This window comes from Simochromis diagramma, unplaced genomic scaffold (genome assembly GCF_900408965.1).
Source record: "Simochromis diagramma unplaced genomic scaffold, fSimDia1.1 OVJJ01000343.1, whole genome shotgun sequence".
Lineage (NCBI taxonomy): Eukaryota > Metazoa > Chordata > Actinopteri > Cichliformes > Cichlidae > Simochromis > Simochromis diagramma.
In genome coordinates this window covers 3,573,043-3,586,120 of record NW_024386831.1, presented here as the reverse complement: position 1 = coordinate 3,586,120, position 13,078 = coordinate 3,573,043, and the positions used below count along the sequence as shown (strand labels likewise).

Here is a 13,078-nt window from a genome sequence, read left to right as displayed (position 1 = left end):
ATTGCGACTGAGGGAGAATGATCTCTCAGTTGGATATATTGTTGCATGTATGTATGACAGAATAAGTGAGGACCTGACAAGACCTAAAGTGGTACTTCAGACTGGTGGAACATGTTTGTATCCATAGGCTCTGAAGAGAGATTAACCACCACATCATTATGGGGGAAACTTTGAGCAATACAAGAGAGATTAATCTCCAGATTAGTTAGTCTTTTGTGTAGTTTAACTTTTCATTGACTCTTGGGGACACTTAGGGGTACTAAAACATGTTCTACCAGTGTGAAATATCACCCTAAAGAGTCTCCAGCTGTGTTTTTTTCCGAGCCCTTTCAAAAAGTCCTTGAGGATTCCTGGTTTCACTCTGAAAACAAAACTAAAAAAATGATTATCACAAACACAGAGCATCAAGTGTGATAGCTTGTATATCAGCTACAAGTGGAGTGGTGTATAAACGGACGGCATGTTGGTATAAATGGACAGAGCACAGATCATTTAAAAAACAAAGAATAATAACACTGTTTTGGAAAACTGTGATCATTTCTGGCTACATTCACTTCAAGGTCCAGCATGTGTTATATTTGTGTGTGTGCGTGTGTGTGTGTGTGTGTGTGTGTGTGTGTGTGTGTGTGTGTGTGTGTGTGTGTGTGTGTGTGTGTGTGTGTTTGCATTCTTGCATCCACCTGGCTTCAAGCCTCTATGGCTAAGATTTCACTGGAGGAAAGAAAAGTGAGAACTATGAAAGCGTTGCCCTGCAGGAAGGTCGGGCTGTTTGTGGCTTCTACTCTGATTCTATTGCACCGTGTTCTGCAGGAAAGCACTGGAACTGGTGGATTGGTGGTATCAAACAGTCTTAAAGTAGGATGCTGGACGGCGCCTCGGCCCCTTCGCCCCCGCCCCCTTTCTCTCTCCATCCCAACTCAGGAGCATCCACAACGGTCCACCACCATGTCGGGGATCTTGCCATAGATGATTTGCTCTTTGCGGTTAAAGTAGAGCATGTTGATTGGCGACATCTTTGTTGGGGTACAGCAGGGACCTGCAGTCCCTCTGGGGTTGGCTTTGTTCACCAGGTGGGTGTGTGGGTACTTCTGTAAGTGCATGTACTCACACTCCCCAGAGCAATAGTTGGCCTTGTAGCGTTTTGGTGCAATAATCCAGTCCCAGCCAAAGTCCTCGAAGTCCACAGTGAGTGGGTAGCGACAGCACCGGGACTCTGGAGAGTTCTCATCGCAGTCCAGGCCCGAGTCTCTCCGGGCACGCCTGGGGCCCTCTGAAATCTTCACCTCCATGAACGGTTGCTGAAACAACAGAGTGTGTGTGAACAATCTGATAATAACAGGTTTGCAGGTGGAGGTGGGTGACAGCATTCAGCTTTTCATCTTTTAATCCGCTGCCCTGCGGCTGTCAGTTTTCAAACATGGCACGATAATATTATGAAACTTTGAGTTATGCAGAAATTAAATCATCTGATGGTTGGTTAGCCACAGCTGTCTAGTTATTCTAATTGCCCCAGTGCCAGGTGCCATTATTAGAGCTCTGTGATGGATGTTTGTCATTGATAGTAGCTCTGTGTGTGTATGTGCCAGCAATTACTCTGATTTGCACAGCCACACTGAATACTTAAAGGAATGTGGAGCAGGTGAACTTTTATGTAATCAAGCAATAAGATTTGAGGTTATTGTGGACCGGGCGCTTGTCCAAATGCAGGTGTGCGCCTACATGGAGTCTGTGTTGATTAACAGCTTTCAAAAGTCTTGATCCTGATTCCTTCTTCCAGCAGTGAAATGCAGGAATGTTTAAACGCCTGCTGAGCCTGCAAAGCCTCTCTGCACACTGGAAGTTAAAGTCTCACCCTCTGTACAGAGACGCATTAACAGTTTTCTGAACCTAGGCGCTTTAGAAATGGCTAGATATGCACCGATTGTGACAGTAGCGACAGATAGCCTATTGCTCTAGACATATGAGACCAAGCTCCATCTATTGTTTATCGTTTCAAAGTGAAAACCTAACCACAAGCTCCCTGTTAAATTTCAAGTAAAAGTTGAGCTCACCAGACCCTCCTCTCCCGGCTCTGCGGAGGTCACAGCTAAGTCATTTCCCCTCGAATCGAAAGCGTTGATCTCGATGCCCCAGTTGGTCTCCGGCTGCCGCAGCCACACAGTCAACACTTGCTTGACGTCTATACTTTGCCAAGAGCTGGCCCCGGCATTCACGTCGATCTTCAAGGAGCGGATTCGTATGTGTCTGTTCCCGTCTGTGACCGGCATAAGCCGGGAGATTTGCAGGAACACGGTGGTCACTTCTTCTGAGGGACGCAGATGCACCCAAAGCTGCGCTCGAACTACGCGACTGACTTGAAACTTCTGCGTAATTGAGAAAAAGCAGCACTTTGGTTGCCCGTCCACCTGGACGGCGGAATCAGCTGTGGAGACATGGGAAAAGAAAATTAATTCCATGATCGCTGAGAAATAAAGTGGCGCGTTTGCGCATGATTGCGTAAAACTCATGCGTAATCATTCGGCGCACTCTCTGCCCAAACACCATGTCTCATAAAGTGTTTTGAATTTTTTGCATCAACATTTTAACACAAAACCTTGGTGGGGAAAAAAATGACTGCTCTCTAAAAAATAAACTCTCCTGTGCGTTCTACCACGTGCGTAAAAAATTATTTTGGAAACGTTCGAGTGCGCTTACGCAGTGACACAAAAAATAAAGAAAATTCACACTTACGTTCAGTTGCCACCATCACAATTGTCTCTGTGGTTGCGTGCTCGTCGTCGTCCTCCAGGACTTCTTCCCTGTTGTCATCTCCCAGCACGTCGTACTGATCCAGGAGCTGCTGCAGCGGCGGCGCTTTGGGCAGGAGCTGCTTCACGATCTCTCTGCTAATGTTGGGAGCTTCCTTCATTCGCAGCTTGCTCAGAATCTGAGACTTTATCGCGTTTAATCGCATGGTTTTAATATGCTGCCGGACCTCGCAGGTAGCGCATTGATCCGTGTCTACTGGGGTGCTGACGGAAGGCTGCTGGTGCGCCTCTTGGTCACTCAGAACTACTGGACCCAAAGCAATCAGCAAGCTCAGATACAGCACGATCTGAGACAGATGCATTGTCTCTTAGGTGTGAAGTCTGGTTTAAAAATACGCTTTGTTTAAAAAAAAATCCTTTGCACTGTGTCGGAGCTGATGCGCGACTGAACTGGGGTTGGATTAATGTCCCACACTGATAGGCATCATAGTTTATTAGCGCGCACCTTTTTATACTCCAACTTTAGCCTCTTTTGTGTCGTCAAAATCTATGATTGGCTGGACAGGCAACAATGAATTTTAACCGACTGACAGAAAAATTTTCTTTCGTTGTCAACCCATAAAGGAACTGTGGCCGTGGGCATGTGCTGGACGGGATAATCTCACTCAGACAATGTTTTATATCACCCAAAAACAAATAATTTAATGCAAGTCTTGAATAAAGATAGAAGCTGCATTCTTCACTTTCTTAAACTTTACAATGCGTATCTTCTCTAAAGAATATCCAATAGTCAGTCATATCTTTGCTCGCATCTCTTTCTGCGTCCTTGAGAAAGGGCAGCGTTTTGGATTTTCGGCTGATTCTGGATTAAAATGTTAATTTCTAAATGAATTTACCACCTGAAGAAAAATGACAGTTGTAATGTTATCGAGTGGCACTTAAATCATTTGCTTTGTTGAGGTCAGGCTTTCTGTCAAAATCGAATAAATCCTCTTCCATGAAAATCTGGAACTATATTATTTCTCAAAAGAGCATTGGGCAATGGCATCAGGGCCAAAGAGAATAAACTAAAATGTAGAAAATACTTCGCCAAGGACTTTTCAAAATAGTCAAAGTTGGCTGAACGACCTGAGAGAAGAGCGCCATCGTGTGGCCAGTTACTAACACTAACATCAGAAACATAAATTGCTGGTGTCAAGGCTATTTGAAAATGTATGTCTTTAATTTTTATGCACTGCATGTACTTTAAATTCTGTAGCATCTAAAGTTGTTCTGTGTAGTTGTTCTGTGTGCCACTGCTTCGGATAAATATACTTAGCCATTAGAGAATGGCCCAGGGGGAAAAAATATCCAGTGAGCAACACTTCTCTGGGTCAAAATGCCTGCTGATGTCAGAGGTCAAAGGAGAATGGCTGGACAACCTAAAGCTGATAGAATAGTAACAGTAATGCATATACCTCTCATAGCAACCAAGGTATGCAGAACAAACCTGCACTGTGTGCTACTCCTGTCAGCTAACACAGGAATCTTTGACAACAACTCACACAGGCTCATCAGCAGAGGAGAAGACTGGAAAAATGTCTCAATTTCTACTTTTAGATTCACATGGCAGGGTCAGATTTTGGCTTTTATACCATGAAAGTTTGGATCTAGCCTGTCTTGCATCAGTGCTTCAGGCTGATGGTGTTGGGGTGTTTTCTTGTTACACTTTGGACCACTTAATGCAAACTGTACATCATTTACACACCACAGCCTACCCAAATAGGGGATTGCTGATGTCAATCCCTTTCTGACCACCGTGTGTCAAAGCTCAGATTATCTCAAATTGGTTTCGTAAACATGACAATGAGTTGACTATACTCAGATGGCCTCCACAGTCACCAGATCTCAATCCAACAGAACATTTTTGTTTGTGGTCGAAGAGGACATTCACATCATGGATGTGCAGCAGCTGTGTGATGCTATCATCTCAACGTGAACCAAAATCCCTGAGGAAAGTTACAGCACCTTATCGAATCTATGTCACAAAGAATTGATTCAACAAGAGGGTCCAATACAGTACTAGCAAGGGATACCTAATAAAGTGGTTAGTTTATTTTCTCAACAGCCTATAGGGGGTGTATCTACATGCCAATCAAGAAATCAGAGCTATGAATGAAGCCAACATCTTTTTTGTAAATCTAACAATAGTTTTATTGCAGTTTTATTCTATTTATGTGTACAATAAATGACTAAGGCAGCCTGTCTTTATGTGGGAGTACAGAGCTTTTTGGTCCTTTGTTCTCATGTTCCTTCGTGTCTAGACAGTGTTGAGCATTGTGACCAAAGTCAACACTATAAGACAAACTAAAACTAAAATCAGGTTTTAGACTGCCATCATGGGTCTCTTGCAGGTTAACATGTCAACATGATTTGGTGTCCACACTTCTCCCAAGGTGGAGAATTGTGTGTGCCCACAAAGTGTAGTATGATTAAAAACTCCCTCAAATAAAAAGAAATAGAGATTTCCAATAACCTGGTGCAACTGATGGAAGGTGAGTCTTAGATTTATTTATTTATTTATTTATTTATTTATTTATTTGCAAATATTATTGTCAGTTATTTTTGAGTCTTACGAGAAAAGCATTTCAGAAAGAGACAAGAGGACGGATACGTTAATTAATTATTTCCACAGTATAGTGGTCATCTGATACATGAAAAGGTATAGATTCACCCTGCCAGCAGATGGAGCCACGTGAGACATTTGGCACATGTTTTAGCTTGTGATCTTCTGAGGCTGAGTTTGTGTCTCCTCCTGTAATTGAATCAGAGATATTTTATGTGTAAGGTTAATCTATTCACCCCTACACCATGGAGCTTTAAGTAAGAAAACGTTCACATCTCATTATACACACAAGAGATTTCAATGCAGGAAAAATAATGCTGGATATCTGCATGGATATGGACTGGGTAATAGGTTACGTCGCATTGTTTGGTGGTGATGAAAATTATCAACCTACAGACAGCTGAATTCAAAGACACCCCAAAAATGAAAGTGAAAAAAATATGACAACACTGGGGCATGAGAAAGGGTGGATGGTGTCTGTGGATGTGATCTCCTCCCAGATCTGGACCAGGACATTACTGAGCTCCTGAACAATCTGAGGTGCAACCTGTGACCGTCTGAAGGTCCCAAAACATAATGTCCCAGAGGTGTCCTATTGGATTTAGGTCAGGTTAGTGTGGGCACCAGTCAATGCTATCATTGTCCAGGAACTGCCTGCATACTCTTGTTGTGACACACCACATGAGGTCGGACATTGTCATGCACAAGGAGGAACCCAGGACCCAGTGTACCAGTGTAGGGTCTGACAATGGGTCCAAGGATTTAATCCTGATACCCAACAGCAGTCAGGATGCTGGTGCTCAGCCTGTAGATGTCTATGCGTTCCTCTATGAATATGCCTCCCAAGACTATCACTGACCCATCACCAGAACACATCGGTCATGCTGAACGATGTCACCGACAACATAGTCTTCTCCACGGCTTCATGAAATCTGCTTCTGATTGTTTTGTCAGAGACATTCACACCAGTGGCCTGCTGGACGTCATTCTGTATCTCTGTTTTGCTCATCCTGATCTTCTATGCCTAAAGGAGCAGATACCAGTTCAGCTGATGGGTTAGGGGCCTGTTACGGCTCTATCCAGCTCTCCTTAGAGTCATCCATGCTCTTAAGATTATACGGACGTATTGATGTGCCATCCTGAAGGAGTTGGGCTACCTGCGCAACCTCTGCAGAGTCTAGGTATCAGCTCATGCTACCAGTAGTGACACTGATCCTAGCCAAATGGGAAACAGTCAAAAAAGACGAGGAGGGGAAAACGTCAGTTTCCTCCACCTGTGAAACCATTCCTGTTTAGGGGTTGTCTTTTTGATGCCCGTCTAGATCACCTGTTAACTGAAATCCATAATAATCAGTTTTAAGCAGGAATAAATAGTAAGTTAAAGTTTCAACTCATTGTAGGGTGTCTGCCGCTTTTTGTGCTCACGTTTATTAGAATTACTACCAACATAGGACAGCCTTACCAGGGAGGGCCTCTGGGAGGGCCAGCAAATTTTGGAAGGTGGCCAGTGCCCCCCCCTGGACCCACCCTGGTGGCGCCCCAAGGATCAGTATCCCAGAAGTTTAACTGACTTGGTGCTGTACTCTGAATAAAAAGTGTTCATTTGGGGTTTTGAGCAGTTTAAATTAAAATAGAAGTCAGTTTGTCCCTCATTTGTGTTTTTGTGATTTTTGTTAGGGCCCCACGTTTATTCTGCACAAATGAACCTCCATATCGTTTCGTCACTTGTTTGGCCGGCAGATGGCAGGCTCGCCCCGTGTGGGTGCGGATCGTCTGGGTTCTCTCTCCTCTGGAGCCCCGCTGCAGCTCGGTAACCTCCGTCAAGCGTCGCTGTGCTCAGCTCAGTCCAGACTTGTGATTTTCTCTCCCGGAGCTGCACTCTGCGTTGACTGACCGACGCGAAGGCATCAGGGGAAACAGTCTGCAGAGCCCGCACCCTCCAGGCTCGGAGATTATTTGGAAATCTGGCACGGAGCGCTTCATCACAAATAACCAAACCGGCGAGCAGCGCCACGAACTTGTGGAGATATTTTGATCTCTTTACATTACAGCCAATAAGGTTCAAGTTCAGATCCGTCGGATGCTGTTTGGAAAGCAGAAGGGGGCGAAGCGCAGAGACACAACATGATGTATGGATTACTGTTTATATGAACGACCTTGGGGTTATTGCTCCTTCTTCTGTCGCTGGATTATTTCGTTTTAAAGTGGAATGGAGAGAAATCTGAGACTCTCTTCTAGAAGTATGTACAGCTTCTTTGGGCCACTACACAGTCATGTTCATGTTTGTAGAGATAAAGCTGCAACACTGTGCTGTTCAAATCACGTTTAATCCAAATCCCATGTGTCTGTCAGACATCTAACGGGTGCTCTCAGTTTTTCATACTAAGGCAACTGTTTGTAGCCATTTAAGCTCATTAACATAACATCAGCTGTGGATGCGGATTTCCTGTGTTGATGTCTGCCCGCACCTCCAAATGTTGTTGTACTCACAGGGAGACTCCCCGGCTCTGCATGAATCATTCATGTGCTGCGTGTTGTGCAGACTACATGCAGCTTTCTGAATGAAGCACATGTTTGCTGTGCACTGAGGCCTCCAGTCCTAGAAAAAAAAATAGAGGAGCTGTCACTGCGAATCAGGCTGCAAGGCTCGCTTAGTGGAACAGATGGGAGACACGGGCTTACAACAAAACAGCATCAGGGCACTCAGGCCAGAGACAGACGTGCCTGTGTCATGCTATACAAAATAGGGCGAGGGGGATTGAGTCATAAAACACGAGTTAGTAGAGGAGGAAGAGGAGGAGGAGGGTGGATGAGTAACACAGTGGATGTGCAGAAGAGTGGAGCGTGGTTAAAAGTGACCCTGCAGAGGTGAGCCAACTTCAAGGCCCTGAATTCGAACCAGCCCCTGGAGCCCAGGGTCACAGCCACTGTGAAATTCGTCCACAATCCTCCCCTCGCTCCCCACCATCTGGTATTTTTAGACTGTTTTTACTCTAGTGGAAAATAAATCACTTTAAACAATCCTGTCTCTGTCTCTTCTCTATCTGCAGCCAAGGAAGGTGTGAGATCTGGTCAAGAAAGCTGCCGGACTGTCAGACCCACACAGGGATGGGCCTCCTAGCCGGTCAACCCACTAAAACCCCACCCGCAGCTGTGTAACACCACCCCGACCATCGCACCTGTTGTGCTCAGAGACATGGCTACGAGTGGGAGTGGATGACAGTGACTGCAGCAGGAACACAGCTCCCCTCCAGAGGTAAAAAAGAAATGTTGGTGTTGGAAATCTAACCAAAGACTCTGGCTCCTCACTGCCATCCTACACCCCCCACCCTAAACTGAATCAATGCTACATCCTCCAGAGTATGGGGTGCGTCAAATCCAAGAGGAGCGACTCGGTGGCCCAAAATGCAAACTCCACGGAGAAGGTGGAGGGAAAGAGCAAAGGGACAAGGGGTGAGAAAGCCTACTTAGTTCATTCAGAGATGGGTTCACCGGAGAGCTCCCCTCAGGTCAACCCGGTGCTGCTGGAGTACGCCCAGAAGCTATCAGAGGAGATCGTGGCCCGGGCCGTGCAGCAGTGGGTGGAGGTAGACCGCCGCTACAGCGACATCCCCTACATTGAATGTGACGTGCCATGACGGGGGGAGGTGTGTCGCAGTGGAAAGGTGAGGCTGGGACGAGCTGCTCTGACCATCATTCAGAGTCACTCCACCTACTTGTGAGGAGGAGTATGAATGAGGCATTAGTAATTGAGCTACTTTAGGATTTGATTTACATGGACTGAGACTAAAAAACCTCCTCCAAAGTGACCAGAGTGCTCTGATCTATGTTTCTGTGATTATTGGTTTCTTAGCTGGAGCCTCACTGACGCACACCGTCTTCAGCTAGATATCATCTTCCTCGGTCCTTATTTGTCCCCTCTCTGCCTCGCAGTAGGTGCTGGCTCTTCGTGGCTGCCCTCATAAGAAATCCTATCAGATATGCCCGGAATCACAATGTTCCTCCTTGCCAGTGAAAGTCTATCCCGTCCACTGATGTTGTCCTGGGGCCAAGATTCTCTCCTCTTACGGAGGATCTTATTTATAGATCCCTTCATTTGGTGAAGGCTCTCACTTGAAAACTGGTATCAGCAGGTCAGAAACACACCCAGCTGTGTGACTCCTTCCGGTCTGACAAAAGGCTCTGTGGGCTCCTAATGGCCTCCCTGGAGATCCACGAGGAGCATTATCCTCCAGCTCTGCAATTAGACAGGCTTGGCTGCAGCCCTCCTTCCAAACATGTCCTCAAAACGAGTCCAGGAAATCCAGGGTACAAATGATGCGCTTCCTGCCCTCCAGGATATTCTCTGCACACAAGTCGTGCAGTTTTGGAACTTTGACAGGACTTGGATCGTATAGGCGGCCAGCGCAAAGAAACCAGGGCACGAGGAGGATTGACACACTTTCAAGAAACATTTGGCTCATCAACAGAAAGAAGAGTGAATAAAAAAAACTAGCAGCTTTTTGGGGGAAATGTTTTAGGGCCTAGTTTCTTTTTTTGTTCGATTGTTTTTTGGGGGGGTTGTCCACATCGTGTCAGTGTATACCTGAGAAATATTGCTACCTGCCCTCAAGAAGAAAAAGCACAAAGCCATGACATTTAACCTTTTATCTCTAACAAGAGCGCCAGTGCATCTGGAATAAGGTTTAAACCGCCCAAGTCCTTAATGGCAATGAGCCAGCTTTAAAGGCTCACTCCTGAACTCCTCTGGCCATAGTGGTGTCTATCATTGTTTGTTTTTGTGTGAGATGCCAAATTTGGTCAATTCTGTCTGCTTTTTCTTACATATAGAGGAATATATAGAAATGCTTTTTTTTAAACCTCCCATCTAATGTCTGTTTCCAGAAATCATGACTCAAAATATTACTCAAAAATATTTAAAAAAAAAACTTTTGTGATTGATACATCATTAGCCAATGAGCTGTCTCCTGTTAGACTCTAATGGGTACTGTAATGTACAAACTGAATATCAAGCTGTGTTCAATAAGACCTGAAACTAGAGACTGAACCCAGAAAGACATCAACTGCCGGTTCCTTTTAAAAAGGGAGTTTTTCCTTCCCACTGTCACCAAGTGCTCGCTCAGTGTGGGTTGTTTAATTGTTGGCTTTTATTTGTAATGTTTTAGTCTTTATCTTACAATATAAAGCAGCTCGAAGCGACTGTTGTTGTGATTTGGTGGTGCAAAAATAAAATGAATTGACCTTTTTTTTTTTTCTTTGGACCTTTAAACAACCAGTTCTGTAATTCACTTCCACATAACCTTTATTTTTCACAGCTGTAAGCCTCGTCCATCTTTTATATACAGTCAATTGTCACAGGTTGTTTTTCTTAATATTTTTTTCTTTTGAGGACTGAATCATGATTTCAGGAAATAAATGTTGCTGCTGTTGACAGCTCACACTAAAACAGATGAATAGCATCACAGGCCAGAGGGGTCTCACCCATATGTACATTTATGGGTGAAATGTCCCTTTAATATCCGACAGGTCCCAAGATAATTTCAAACAAATACATTTTCAGAAATTAGAGGTTTTTACTTTTCAAATTAAGTTTCATACCCATTGTTATGAGCCATTCCATTTGGATAAACACATTACATACAAAGGAGTGGATGTGAACCAACCCCTAAACTGTAAATGGGTCACTGGCAGCTTGGTGGATGCTGACAGGTCAGTTTGTTGTGCGTCAAAGTGGCATCAGACAGGTGGAATTTACCCTCAACTGAAGTCATTACTGCGAGCTGTCGCTTAAACTGCCACACAGCTGTTTGCAGAGACAACAGCTTTGAGTATTGAAGTAATAAAATAACTGCAAGGATGAACCACAATAGCAGGAGCCAACTGCTAATAAAGCCATAAAAGTAAGTGGCAGGGTATGGTCACCGCTTGCCTTCTCTCCACGTCTCCAGTCTGTGCTGACATAAAACTGACCAATAAAAGCAGCAAATACATCCACACTGCACTGGGAGGGCTATCTGATGCTATTCGGTGCTTCAAACTGTGCCAGCTTTACAGAAGAGCAGCAGCCTCTTTAAAAACAAAGTTCTGAGCCACAGCTCACAGGTTGAATTGTTTCTGTGAGTTCAGTGATGATGAGCGGCACCATATTGGTGCGCTATGTAACCCAAACACTCCAAAAATCAAACACATTAATCATAATGTTCCTGCGTGGGCAGATTAATCTCCCTCCAAACATGTTATGAGCAAACTGGAGATTAGAGGTCGTGCTAATCGGATGTTTTGCTTCTGATAAACACGAGAAAAGGCTAATCTGACTGTTTTCCTAAAAAACTGCTTTCTGTGAATGAAAGGCTGGCTTAGAAAAACACACAAACACGAGCAGGGCCTGACAGCCAGAGTTTGAGCTGTTAATGCAAGTCAAGATGCACATTTTCTTTAAAGTTCTCATGCTGGAGGCTGAGTCGTAGTTTTCATTTCTGCCTCCAATTCTGTTTCTTAAAGATACTGCCAGAAATATTGATGTCAGCTTTGACTGCATTTCCCGTGTTTACACATTTATAAATGCAGGTCATACAAAAGAAAAGCGTCGAGTTGCACCTTTCACAGAATTGAGAAAAGAAAATCTCAGACCCAGTGTGAATATCAGTCTTCATCCAAACATCTGTGTTTTCCAGGTGATGCTTCCTTTTGGGGAAAAGTGATTCATGGTTTTAAAGGTCACTCATTTTACGCTATCTGACACCAGCAGGTGTTCCCACAGACAGGCTTTACTCACACTAAGGACAGATTCTCTGAGATGCAGAGTCTGAAGGGCTGTAGTGCCCTGTCGTTGAGTTCAAATCAATGCTGGAGCGAAGCGTTATCATTTTCTTGATGCAATTTTTTGTGTTTAAAGAAGCTCCTTCTGCTGTTCAGTGTTCAAATATTACAAATATTAATCTTTAATTAACAACTAGTTCAGTATGGAGCACTTTAATGGCCATAGATGGGACTTTTTTCCCATTTTGAGAGATGAATAAGCAAGACGATATGTTTTTTTCTTAAAAACATAAGGAACTTATGTAAATGTAATGAAGTAAATGTATTTTTCAATAGGGTAAGCAGTCTTAAAGTAAAAGAAGGAGACACCCAAGAAGAGGGAACTTATAGCTGAACACACCGGGTCCAGGGGTAGCTAATACTGCCAATTACCTTTAAATCAGCATCGACATAGCCAGAAACACCTGGATGCCCTCATTGTTATCATATTTATACTGAATTTAGCAGAAAAAAATACAAGACATGGGTTTCTCTGATAAACCTGTTACATAAGTGATGATCAATCAGTACCGGATTTGTAAACCAGAAGCTCTTGGTGCACAGAGAGGGATTCCTCCAATCAACAGAAAACAATTACAGGCTCTTCTCTGTGGATCTTATCTGTGAGTTCTGGTTTATACCACCATCAAACTCTGCAAGTTTCTGAAAATGAAAATATAATGTTGCGCCTCCTTTACTTAAAGGGCCAGACAGGGGTTAAAATCTTTTTTTTTTTCCGGCTTTCTCTCATTATTCCTGAATTTGTCCGCTGTCTCTCAAGTTTTGTTTAAAATTAGTATTTGAATGTGATTTAGAAATGTGCCACTGACTTGACACCAGCCAAGCTGATTAGTTAATGCTCAGCATCGGACATGTAAATCTGAGGTCAGTATGATCTCATTGGTGCAATCTCTCTAATGTACCAGCT

The 13,078-nt window shown here is 44.0% G+C and overlaps 1 protein-coding gene across 1 annotated transcript; it reads right to left on the bottom strand.

The window, feature by feature from the left end:
- Positions 1-596: 596 nt before the first annotated feature.
- On the bottom strand, positions 597-3,320 carry mstnb (myostatin b). The gene is made up of 3 exons (XM_040027551.1): positions 2,731-3,320; positions 2,052-2,422; positions 597-1,298 (listed from the first exon to the last, which is right to left on the bottom strand). The coding sequence occupies exons 1-3, from the start codon at positions 3,107-3,109 to the stop codon at positions 918-920; spliced, it is 1,131 nt and encodes a 376-aa protein (XP_039883485.1). The 5' UTR covers positions 3,110-3,320; the 3' UTR covers positions 597-917.
- Positions 3,321-13,078: the final 9,758 nt, after the last annotated feature.